At 34.9% G+C, this 13,240-nt stretch overlaps 1 protein-coding gene across 1 annotated transcript in view; it reads left to right on the forward strand.

The window, feature by feature from the left end:
• Window positions 1-13,240, forward strand: part of asrij (OCIA domain-containing protein asrij) — a 230,789-nt gene that overhangs the window by 86,961 nt on the left and 130,588 nt on the right. The window contains exon 4 of the mRNA XM_090396001.1: window positions 9,227-9,274. Within this exon, the coding sequence (XP_090252127.1) occupies window positions 9,227-9,274 (48 nt within the window). The remainder of the gene's footprint in view (window positions 1-9,226; window positions 9,275-13,240) is intronic.

Here is a 13,240-nt window from a genome sequence, read left to right on the forward strand (position 1 = left end):
CACTCATTAGCATTTGCCCATATAATTAATCAGTTCAAATCGGTCTACAGAGATCCTGTATCAGTTATGTCCATTATCACTTGGCGTCATCAGCCAACAACTAGATATCTCCCTTAGTCCATTCCCATTATCATTAATAACAGTTAAATAATAGTGATCTAATTAAAGAACCTATAGTACACCACTAGTTGTGTTCATTCTCTTAGTTTCACACTTTCATACATCACGTTCAGATACCTCCTATCCATTGTCACAAGTTCATTTTGCATACCTATTTTTTAGTTTGTATAACTTCCTAAGGGAAATCCTGTCAGGTGCCTTGGCAAGATCTAGAAGTAGTGTGGTATATTCATTCCCCCTTATCTAACTCTACTGTCACTATTATAGAACATGAGCTGATTGCTAAAGCAAGACTTACCTTTAACAAACTCATGCTGTCCTCTATAGAGGATCTCAGTGCTGTCCACCTATGTCTGGATCTAGTATCTTTGTAAATACAGCTTCTGTTTTTCCTACCCCCCCCTCCCAAAAAAAAACCATCTTTTTTGTTTTTGAAAAATTCATGGTTCTGTTCATGTATTTTTCTTTTAGGGTCTTTATTATTAGTTATTATTGCATGGCACCTTCAAGGAGTCTAGTCTGAGTACTCATTGTTGGAGGGCACTCAACACCACACAGTCCATCTTCACTGGCTAATAATGTGTGTGTTAATAATATCTATTCACACTATCTGCTGCTATTCATCTACCTCCCCCCACACTCACCCACCCAATAGTTTTTTTTTCTGCTAATTATATGTGTTCTCGAACCAGTTTTCTTGTATGTGGGGTAAGAAGCATAAGTTTCTGAGAGACAAAACAACTCTGCCACTTTCATGTGAGATTGGCTAATTCACTATCAGTTGAAGGTTGAAGTTCGTATAAAGATTCCTCTTATCATGACAAGAATAACTAATCACAATGATCCAAACATAAAAATACATGGATAGAAACTATTTTTCAAAAAAAAAAAAAAAGAAGTTATTTAATATATTACAGTTAAAGTGTACACCCGGTGCCTAGCTTCATTGACTGGAGTGTACATACATAGATTACAAAGTGAAGTATATTTGATAGAAGTTATATTCTTAACTGAATATTTAGGCTTAGGTGCTGGTTTACACTCATGTTATAATTTTTTTTACAGTTTATAGAAAACTCGCCTCCCCCCCACACACACACGTAGATACTTACATAAACTTTCACTTTCCCATCATTCCTCTTCTCAACAATATGGTGTCATCAAAACCCTTGTTAACAGAACCTCCAACCTCTATTCCATTCAAGCTTCCACTCAGTGGAACTGTAATTTATTTGTCAAAGCTTCCTGTCCAATGGTTACAATGCCAAAAACATCTACAAATTATGTTCCTTCCATCTCCTCACATCCCTCTCACCATAAAGACTACAGTAATACCATTACTATTTCCTGTATCTAAGGCATTTCATTAAAAATAGCCAGAACTTTAAAGAAATATCATCTCTTCACTGCTTTTAAACCTTATTTGAAACTGACTTTCCTTCTCTGCTCGCCTAAGGATTCACTTCCTTCCCTCTCTATTTCAGGTTTTTACGAGGTTCCTTGTTCTTGCAACATATCATATTATGGTCATATTGGGAGATCTTCTAATGCCTGCCTAAAATAACTCAAAAAAAAAAAAAAAAAAAACATCTTCCACCACAATTATGGTCAGTGAAGTCTAGCAGACCATGCCTTGGATACCTTGCACAGAATCAAATGGAAGAAAACTATCATGTTCCATCACTATAAATACAAGCTTGAAATACTCTTTTTAGAATCAGTAGCAGATTTAAAAAACAGCCTAATTTTAATAAATATGGTTGTATTAAACTTCCCAAGATTTGGGAAACTTTAATTCTTAGGTCTCCATCCAACATCTAACCCTTAACCAGCAGCACCCATAGAGGGTGCCCCTCATAAGACTTTAGTCTTCATTTAGTCTAATTTCAGTTCTTTCACTTATTGTTTCTTGTGTGTTTTTGTATGTACTATTATAATTTTAACTTTGTATTCCTGAAGTCTCAGAGATGAAATACTGAAATGATTAAACCTGCTGTTTGATTATTTCTCTTTGTGTTGTAATTATTCCATTATATCGTATCATGAATTTATATTCTTGTTTAACCCTTATCCAAATACAAGCAAAGAAAGTTTACATGTGCAATATCTTTACGTCTAGGGCTATTTGTATGTAAAGGCTATTTACTTTACATCAGTTGTACAGTCAACAGCCCCCCCCCCTTTCATTTTCTCGCTTTGTGCCGTTCTGCTCTTTTGCCCCTTTCAAATATAACCATGATTCTTATATTTGCCATGTAGTTCACTCTTTCATAAGCCTGCCAGATGTCCTGTATTTTATGTTGAATTTTGCTGTCCGGTATTGTACTTGTAGGGACAGCCTAATCTCCCGTATTCTAATGAAAAGATAAAATTATAAATATTATGTTAAGCAATTATGATTTTCAATATTCTTTTTGAATAATCCAACTTAAATTGATTTCTAAGCCATAAAAACTGGCAATTCAAGGAAATTGTGTTTACAGTTTATGGTGGCAGCATGGCAGCAACGATCCCTTTCATTGGTTGCTTTTTATTTAGTATAAGCATTTTATTTATAATTCTGTACAGATATATTGCATTTGCTTATTTTCAAACAGTTCTTATTTGGACATTGTGTGATGCGGTATTGGTACAATACATGAATGTTATTTCAATAATTATTAAAAAATAATATCTCGCCTTTTTCAAATGTGCGATATTTGATTAATACATAAAATGAATGATTAAAGGTAAATTAATTTTTGTTTCTTTCCTTAATCCCTTAACAATGGCAGAACGAAAGTTTATTTTTAACAATGATTATTCGAAAGATAACTTTAAAGCATCATTCAATAGATGTCATAAAATGTATTGCATTTTGTGGAGACAATGCAAATATGAATTTTGGAGGACCACTTCGTCGAGGGACAAATAATGTCTTTGCAAAACTTAAATACTCCTGTAATGAAAATTTGGATATCCAGCAACTATATATTGCATAATTTCATGCAAACTGCAGCTAATGTATTATCAGTTGACGTTGAGGCAGTTGTAAAACTCTTTAGGTATTTTAGTATCTATGCCGTTCGGACAGAATGACTCAAAGAGTTCTGTGAATTTGTTAACTCAGAATATCAATCTCTGTTATCTTATTCTAAAACTCACTGGCTCTCATTAGGAAATGCAATAGAAAGAATTATATATTTATTTGAGGCTTAAATCATTCTTTAATTCGGAAGAAAACCGCTAAAATTTTTGGTAGACTTCTTTAACAATCCATTAATTAAAGCATATTTACACTTATTATATAGCATTTTTAATAAAAAAAATTTGAAAATTGAAGGAAGAAAAATAAGTGTTATAGAAGTACTCAGTGTCTTATGTCTATGGGTGTCCTGCATTTGGTTTTCCAAAATCTGGCAGCCCTTTTCTTTCACCATGTTTTGCCGACCTTCCATGCACTTCTACTCTCAGTTGACTCACATTCAGTGTGTTTATAGAAGTCATGCAGGGTGTAGCATCTTTTAGAAATTGTGCATTGTGTCTTTTATATTTGTGATTATAATGGCACCTAACTGTAGTGATAAAGCTAAAAGAAGCCATAAGCTTCTCAGTTTGTAAGAATAGTTAGAACTAATGAAACATAATGAGTAATGAATATGCATGATTGATATAGGCTACAAGCTAGGCATACCTTGCAGAATGATTGGTACAATTGCTAAGAATAAAGGCTGAAGTGTTTTGAGGAAATTAAAAATGCTATACTACCAGTGCATACTTCTGTACACAGTCTTGCCATAAATACTGTTACAACTTTTGCACATTGCTGCATTGCAGAATTAAACGAGCTCTGCTCTGTTAGTGGTGCTGTGCACAGCTGACATTCACATGTTTATCAGTAGAGAGAGAGAGTTGTCTAGCTGTATGGTTTAACATGCAGTGGGGAGATTATGAGAACCATGTAGCACTTCACGAGGCTGGAATGGAATGCAGCCACCTATTATTTTCAACATGCTAAAAACACTCAGGATCAGTAGGATATTTGAGTATTGGACTATTAATCATTATAATGATACAGAAGATGTATCTGACTGCTGCCAAAGAACAGGTCAGCCATGCTGCGTTAGGATGCAGCAGCTTGTTCACAGAGAACAATGACCTGGAGCTGAGAGCCTATCGTCATTCTCTACTGGACACTTTCCAGCACCACAGCTTACACAGCAGAGGATAATAAAATCAAAGCACTTCTGAGGCTGTATGCAAACAACAGACACAGAGATATCACACAAATGAGAAGATTTTCATTGAAGAATCGTTTAACTGCTAAAATGATCCGGTATATGCCCCGGATGGTTGTACACTATGTGCCATAGCACTCAGGATTCAGAGAGAGGTCACTCTGCATCAGTGACGGTTTGGTATGTGTGTGTGTGTGGGGGGGTGACATATCAGTGGATATCCAAGTTACATTTTTGTGAGAAAGAGGTCAAACCTTCACCATAGCGTATCAAGACACTGCTGGAACCTGTGGTTGACCCCTGAACAACACCTTGTTTTACGATAGACAGTGGACCTTCCAACAGGACTCAGCCCCTACACACAAGGTAAGGACCACACAACAGTGGTCAGAGACGAATGTGGCCGACCACATATCGCCATCTGATTGTTCATCTGGAAGTCCTGATCTGAATCAGTTGGACTTCAAATTGTGGTCAGAGGTTGAGAGAGAGAGAGTAGCCTGAAAGAAATAACACCCCAGCATCACCAGCCAGCCTGAAGGTGGATTTGGAGCAAGCACTGGTAGCATTTCCACTGGATGTTGTGCAGGCCACCATCGATATGTGGCATCACAGACTTTGGACGTGTGTGAAAGCAAAAGGGGGACATTTTGAACATTGAATGCTGCTATATGCACCTTATACATATGGTTTTTATTTGCTGACAGCTGTAAATGACTTACTGACAGATTAAAGGTTTATGCACTGCTCAAGTTGTAATAGTATTTATGGTTAGACTAGGTATATCGTAGCATATTATTTAGTTTATGCACACATTTGCAAATTATATATAGTGTGTTGCTTTTTCAGCAGCTAAAATGCATTTGCAAGCTAAATTAAGGATAGGTTCCACTTTTTACTAATTTCTAGTTTTCGCTAGTGCTCTTGTCCCTAACCTGGTGAATAAGTTGGAGGGGGGGGGGGATTGCCTGTATTCCATAATGCAAAACACATACTTTCAGACATGTATATTGGTATACATTATGGGAAGGGTCACTACCCAGACTGGTTTTGACCATTATTGAGGTCTCATCAGTGAGAGCCACTTGCTGTTCTGCTATGATTAGAATTCAAGAACATCAAGATCTCATTCATTTCTGGAATCTTATAATTCTGGGCTTGCTTCCCATTCTATTGGCACTAGACAGAGTTCTTTGGAATCAGACTAGGATTCTGTATTCCATTAAATTTAAATTTGATCGTATGTTCCTTGAGTGAAACTTTGACTGTCCAAATCTTAACCATTCTGATTGCATATCTATTTCAGAGTTTTGGGACATAATCACAATTAATGGTTTGTAATTGTTTTGTGGTATTCAGTTATGTAACCTTATGTAACCCCATCTATTAGAATTGAAAAATTAATCATTATTTACCTTGAACTCTAATAATGTAGTTGTTTATTTATCTGTGATTTTAGATTATACACAATCAAGTAAACACTGTGTAACTTATGTTTTGATTGTTTTCGGCCAATCTCTCCTGATCATAGTCTCTGCAGCAAAGAAGAAAATAGAAGTGATAAATTCTATATTTTCTGGAATATAGAATTTTGGAACTGTTATTCTCTTACTGGTTTTGTCTGTTTTGTATGATGAGAAAACCCAGAATTTGTGAGTAGAAAAAACCCTATCACTTCTGTAGGAGCTGGCTGACTCACCTTCAGTTGTGAAAATCCCCTATGAAGATTTTCACATTGTGGGTGGGATTTGAACCTAAGTCTTTTCATCTGACGGGCATCATCATTACCTACTGAGCCACAAAGGCTCTTATGCTGGAGTAATTGTCATTAATGTTAAGTCCACTCTGAAAGAACCATTTCTTCTCATGAAATCGATTATGCAGAATAATAAATGTCTGTTGATTAAATCTGAAAATGATTGCTAACAAATTGTAGAATCCGGGAAGAAACTTGAAATAACTCAAATCAAAGTAGCAGTGTACAAATTGAGTTGATATAAGAGTTGAATTAGACAAAAATAGTTGATAGTAGATTTAGAAATCATTCATATAATAGGCATTTATCTCCTACTGATAAGTAATGGAAGATACAAAGATCATTGAAACTGCTCTTTAAGCAAAAACACCAGGTTAAAAAAATACAGAAGGGCACTAATAGATTGGCAAAATTAGAATTACATTAAAAGATAATGATCAGATATGACAAATACAGTATGCCACAAAAAATAGCACTGAACTTTAGCTCTATAATATATGTCATTGTAGTTATTCAATACTTTTGTTTGTTTTTTTTTGCACCATACTATATCATTATTGTTATTCAATACTGTTTTTATTGCACCATATAGTATAATCTTGTAGAATGTATTTTAGGAAATGATTTGTTTCCTGAATAATAATGTATATAATTATTATTCAGGAAAGAAATTATTCCTGAATAATAATAATGTGTATATACAGGTATCCCTCGATTAACGCAGTTAATTAATCCCTCAATGTTACCATGTATATCAAAATCGCATTAATGAAATCTAATAATCAATGGTAAAAATTATAATTCGTCCATGATCGATTACTGTATTAATAATTCGTTTTATATGATACTCTTTCAGGAAAGATAAAAAGTGAACGCAAAGTAAATGTTTAATAAATGCTTCTACCTATATTATTTACTGCAATTTTTTCATCAAAAAAAGTTATGAAGAGTCGTTTGAACAGTTTTAGTTTTTTTCTTATTGGCATCAATTCTTTGAAAACAAGCAAAATGACTCTCCAGACCTCGTCAAACTAGCAATAAAACATAAAGAAAAAACGCTGCAAATATAATACATAATGATACAAATTAAGTGGATATTGAATCCAGCATTATTTCATAGATGAATATAGAAACTAAAAGAGTTTCATGCTGAATATATAGAAACTAAAAGTTTCAGCAGATGCAAGCTTAAGCAACCTTATGGGCAACTCATAGTCAAGGTGGAGTAAGCTCCAGATCACTTTTCTTAGTATTTTCCATAATGTAAAGCACATCTCCTAGAGGACATGTATGATAAATAAGCCATTGGCTCTATTTCAGTAATACATGATAGTTTATTTATTTTCAGTTACAATCTAGAAATTATTGAACAAAGAATTTAAAAAAAAAAAAAAAAAAAAAAAAACTAAATCACACTATACTGTCATCGGAGGTCGTGGTATTTACTGACCAAACTGACAGCAAAAAACAGTGCGTTATATCACTCGTAACATATGAACACAGCTACTCATGACCTCCAAGCTTTACACTGAATTGTGTAAGCATCTTTATATTAAACATTTTGCATGTATCTGTCAGATCAGCTGAGAGCTCTGCAGGGTTAAAGGTGCATTAATCAAAATTCTTGCCGTGTATATCAAGGGATTGCTGCAATTAATTTCGCCACATTAATTAAATCCTGTGTTAAGCAAGGGATACCTGTGTATATATATGTGTATATATATATATATATATATATATAACACAGTTTTATAACACAATGACAGCTGAACTGGATAAGGGTAATGGGTATACAATGATGCTGCTGGACCTTGCTAAGGTCTTTGACAGGATACCACACGGAATTCTAACCCTCATATCCATCTCCATATGCTGCAGTTTACTGCAGCATATGGGGATGGATATGAGGGTGGTTGATGGAGAGATATTAGAGAGTAGTTTATTCACTCCAAAAGACGACCTGTGACTAGTGGTGTGCTGCAGTGTTCTGTTCTTGGACCACTACTATTTAATTTGTTCATTAACGATATAGGAAAGGATCTGAGAGGAACTGTTCATTGGTTCGCTGATGATGCAAAGTTGCGTAGAGCAATAGTGAATGCACATGATGTCAAAATTTTGCAGGATGATTTGAATAGATTGGAGGACTCGGCTAAGGAGAATGGATGTCAATTTAATGAGGCAAAGTGTAAGGTCATGCATTTTGGGGTGAAAAGATTAGCAGCAGTATACCACATTGGTGGAACTGTATTCCAGGAGATTGATGAAGCCAGCGATTTGGGAGTGTTGGTGGATAGGGAGTTGAAGTTTAGAGGACACATTGCAAAAATGGCTAAATCAGCTCATCAAATCACTTGGTTACTGAAGAATACTTTGACGAGCAGAGATAAGCAAGTTATTGTTCCTCTGTATCGAGCCTTGATAAGACGCCATCTTGACTACTGTGCCCAGAGCTGGGGCCAGGGTTTCTTCTTGATGGGGAGGAGGTTGAGAGGATCCAGAGGCGAGTGACCAAGATGATAGCAGGTCTATGGAATTAACCTTATGAGAACAGGTTGAAGATTTATGGGTTGCAAAAATTGGTTGATAGGCAGAAAAGAGGAGATATGATTGAGACATTCAAATTGCTGAAGGGTTTCTATAAGATTAATTCAAAGGACAAAAGATTAATTAAAAGATTAATTTCAGAACAGAACAGGACTGGTGGTGGGAGTACTAGGGCCATCTATGGAAACTGGGCAAGAGTGTGGTTAACAAGGGCGTTTGAACTAGGTTTTTTACTTGGAGAGTGGTGAATGAGTGGAATAAGTGCCAGAGTCTGTTGTGGGTGCCATGACTGTGAATGAGTTCAAGGCAAAGTATGATAGATACTGTGTGGATGTTAATAGTTGTTCTTGCATGATGTTTAGGGCCTCCCTCGATGAGTCTAAGGACTCCTTGGAATTGCTCATAATAATAATAATAATAATATATATATATATATATATTGATGGACGAATTTATTTATTGATAACTTGTTTACTATTTACTAAAATATAAACTTATAAGATACATCATTTATTTATTTTTCATCAGATTTTAAATGATAGCTTTCTCTGTTCATGTCACTATAACTCTACTGCTCTACTTTTAGGATATCTAAAATCTAATCCTAAATGGGGTTCTACATTTAAGGTCTTAGGTATGTATTTGACATTTTCAATATCAAAATTTCATTACCTATTAATCAAAAAAATATGTATACTTCAGTTTCTTTTGTTGAAAACTTACTTTTGTACAGTAAATAGATGATACAATATGCTAGCATTTTATTAATATACAACTACATATCAGTAAATTGCTAGTAATTTTGGAACTGCCATTTTTTTTCTTTTTTTAAACTAAGAAAATTGTGTCCTGGGGTAATTTTCTTAATTCTAAGAGACCTTTCATTGTTGTAAGAGTGAATCTTGTAAATTATGAATTGTAGCTCAGAAGTCTCATAATTAAATATAATTGCAAATTTCAAAGAACGTCAGCTGATAATAATATTTGTCCAAGTACAAAATGAAAGATTCTCCCCCCCCCCCCAACCAAACACTCCAAAAAAGAAAGAAAAGAAAAAATTTATATATATTGTCTCAGATTTTCTGCAAGGATATGTTAAGGGATGAGCACAAATGTGCTCATCCCTTAACATATGTGCTACATCTTGAGTGTTTCATATATATGGTATATATATAGTTCACTTTCACAATAGCAGACTTGTTGTAAGGACTGCAGTAATAGTTTGTTATAGTGAATAGTTTGCTAAAAGAAATTCATTATAGCATAGCATTACAGCTATAGCAAACCTGATGCATGTCAAAAGTTATAGGATATCTAAATATTGAGTTTCTTTATAGCCAATTGCTATAATAAGTCTTGGCCATACAGTAATTCTTATGTTAACACTACCTCGGCATGTGATTGATGTCATTGAATTTTGCATATTCCAAATACACAATAGTTAGAAACCAGTCAGGCTCATGTATCATGGCTGAAGAGACCACTTAGAGTTGATTACTTATGAAGTAGACTCTAACTGTAGGGAATCCATAGTACAAAGAAACTTCATTATACTACAAGATTTAGGCAAGAATTTTCTTTCTGTCCAAGACTGGATCTTAGGAATAAATATTTTCATTAGTCAATGTTACTGGCAGTTATTACTGCAAATTTTCAGCCTTCTCCAGTAACAAGATTTCACTTAACCTGTTAAATATTGGTCATATTAGTTTTTTGAAACTTTGTAAAATTTCTAGTTTATAGTTTGACCATAAATATTACTGAAACATTCTGAGCGGTTTTTCTTATAGCCAGTCACAGAATATTATTAGGTGGAATTTACTATACACTGTTTCAAAAAACTATTATCATCATTAATAAAATCTAGATATATTTTTATGTGAGCACCCTGGTATGACTCTTGAATAAGGGTAATGATATACTATCCTTCTCAAGAGTCATAATATCCGAGTAGCTTACAACCTATCAAAATGTTCATGGCCTACTTAGATTTACAAAAAAGCAGCAGTAGCCACCACTTCAACAAACATCTAGATGTTTATAGAATTCCATGTTCTTGTAGTCTAAAATACATAGTTCAAACTTGCAGAAATTTCAAGTTAAGAACAAAGGAACATTTCAGCTACATGGAATATAGAAGATAAGAAAGATCCAGGCTTGCATGTCATTCATCTACTTCAAGTCACACCATTGAATGGGATATAGCCACCATGCCCCATCTAGGGAGCAACTACCTTTCACATTTAATCAAGGAATCTCTTTCAGTCATTCAATCAATCAATCACATGGCTTCCTTAACAGAAAGCAGGGTCTCATCTTAAATGATGTCTTTATAGACATCATATTAAACATAATCAATGACTTATGTCATTAATTAGATCTCTCATCATACTGGAATTCATCTTTTCCAACAGTCATCTTCAAACTGTTTTTTTAGACAATTTGAAGATGATGCCAGACACACCTCCGGTGCTTCATTTTGATTATTACTGTTTAAATAGTTTGTTTTCGGTTTGTAGTCCTTTCTTAATCTATCATCCTGAAGAATCCACTGGTCCTTAGTATGTGAAAGCTACATAATGTTGTATAATCTACTTGTAGTAATGACTATCAAACCAAGATATTTTATTACTAAACTTGTAGTTATAAATTTAATTTCAGATAATGTTAAATTAATGTTAGACCTCCATAGAGTCAAAAGACATTGTGGGAAGTCTCCATTGTTACACACACACACACAGAACTCATTGAACAATGACTAAAACTCATTCACTATTTCCGCACCATACTCAAGAGTCATTTTGCGTGATTGGTGGGAATTAAATCTTCAACATTCAGCCAGTAACAATGCCTACCCACCTTAGCCCTGTAATCCCTGCTTCTCCTTTTCATGAGGCTCTGCAAATGGCATTTTCTCATTATCTCTTCATGTCCAGTATTCCAGAAACTCAATACCAAGTAATCAACCATCTATAGATCTTCCTTGAAAACCAGGTGGCCAGATTTGTGGACAGTAATCCATATGTGGCTCCAATCAAGGTCTTATACAATAGAACCATAACCTCTTTACTTCATTAGGGTCCTCCTAATCCATCTCATAATTCATTGTATATGAGATCTTCCTCTAAGGCTACACTTACTGTACTCTCTACTGGCATAGTTCACCTTCTCCCCAATTTTTCATCATCTCAAATAACTGCATATTATACTCTTAACACATAAGTTAAACAGTAATGGCCCCCAAACAGATTCCTGCAACATACTGCTATTGACATTCACAATCCATACACAACTGGCTGATACCTATTTGACATCCAGTCACCTATTCATCTCACTAATCTTATCTAAATTCATCCATCCAAAATATTTAGTTACCAGCTTGTCATGTGGCATTTTATCAGAGCATTTTGCAAAATCCAAATATGCCTTTTTTTTTCAATGCATTTTTCACCTTGTTGCAGTATGTAAGTGAATTACTAAAACACTGACCTCACCAATTTTTTCATGTAGGATTCTAAAAAGCAAGCTCTTGACTCAGCTCCTCTCAAACCTTCTATGTGGATAAGGTGTTGACATGTTCTATTTGGCTTCATGGCCCAGACACATTACTTTTTTCTCTGTCACCTCAATAATCTGCACGCTAGAATCCAATTTATGATGGAAAAGGAAACTAATAATAGTCTAGTCTTCCTAGGCACATTTTAGAACTTGCAGCTGCCTTCAGAAATCAGCCTAACTCGAATAAATATGGTTGCATAAAACATCCCAAAATACGGGAAACACTAATACCTCGAGATCCAAGTTTACATTCTAACCAACCAACATGAGTCCACAGAGGGCTCTCCACCTAGTTAGGAGTCTAGTCTTTCATCCACAGTTAGCATGTTGCCTTTTGTGCATGTGTTATAGATTTCGTATTGTACTCCCTGAAGATGTCTCTGTGTAAAATATTGGAAGAATTAATATTTTTAATCCTTTCCCAGTGCTGTCTCATTTCATTAAGCCTCCAACATCAGCATTGATTTTCGTTTCTGCCTAACAACTCTAAATTAAAGATGCCAAGAAATTATATTCTTGGTTTCATCCTTTATCCAAGTGACTATGCAGCTGTGACCATTTTGTGGTGTTACCAAGATGGATACCTAAGTACTTTTGACTTTCACTTAACCAATTGCATTCAATAATCTGTTCTGTACTTCCATTGGCCTAACCACAAGCCAGTGATTTTCCTCCCTGAGTTTAATTTTGTACAAAGGCATGTGAATATGGTCATGTATGTCAATTGTTTTCATTTCCTCATTGCATATGGGATCGAGCATAATGCTGATAGGCTAATTTTCAAATGCAGTCTTCCACACACAGACACACAGTGTGTGCATTAAGCAATGAGAAAACATTTCTTATATCAAAAAGAACTGTATTTGGAATTGTCAATTACACAGATTCAAAATAATTTCCCTCCAACTGCACACAATGTTTACATCTGTCATACAGGTCTTTGAAGGCATGGTTGGAAGTCTTGAACAGAAACCTCCTTCAATGTCTGGGTCACACCTGAAAACGCTGGATGTCCTCAATGTTACTGAAGTGCTCCCCTTTC

This window comes from Typopeltis vanoorti, chromosome 7, assembly GCF_054136105.1.
Source record: "Typopeltis vanoorti isolate ZY-2024b chromosome 7, IOZ_Tvanoo_1.0, whole genome shotgun sequence".
NCBI classification, from domain to species: domain Eukaryota; kingdom Metazoa; phylum Arthropoda; class Arachnida; order Uropygi; family Thelyphonidae; genus Typopeltis; species Typopeltis vanoorti.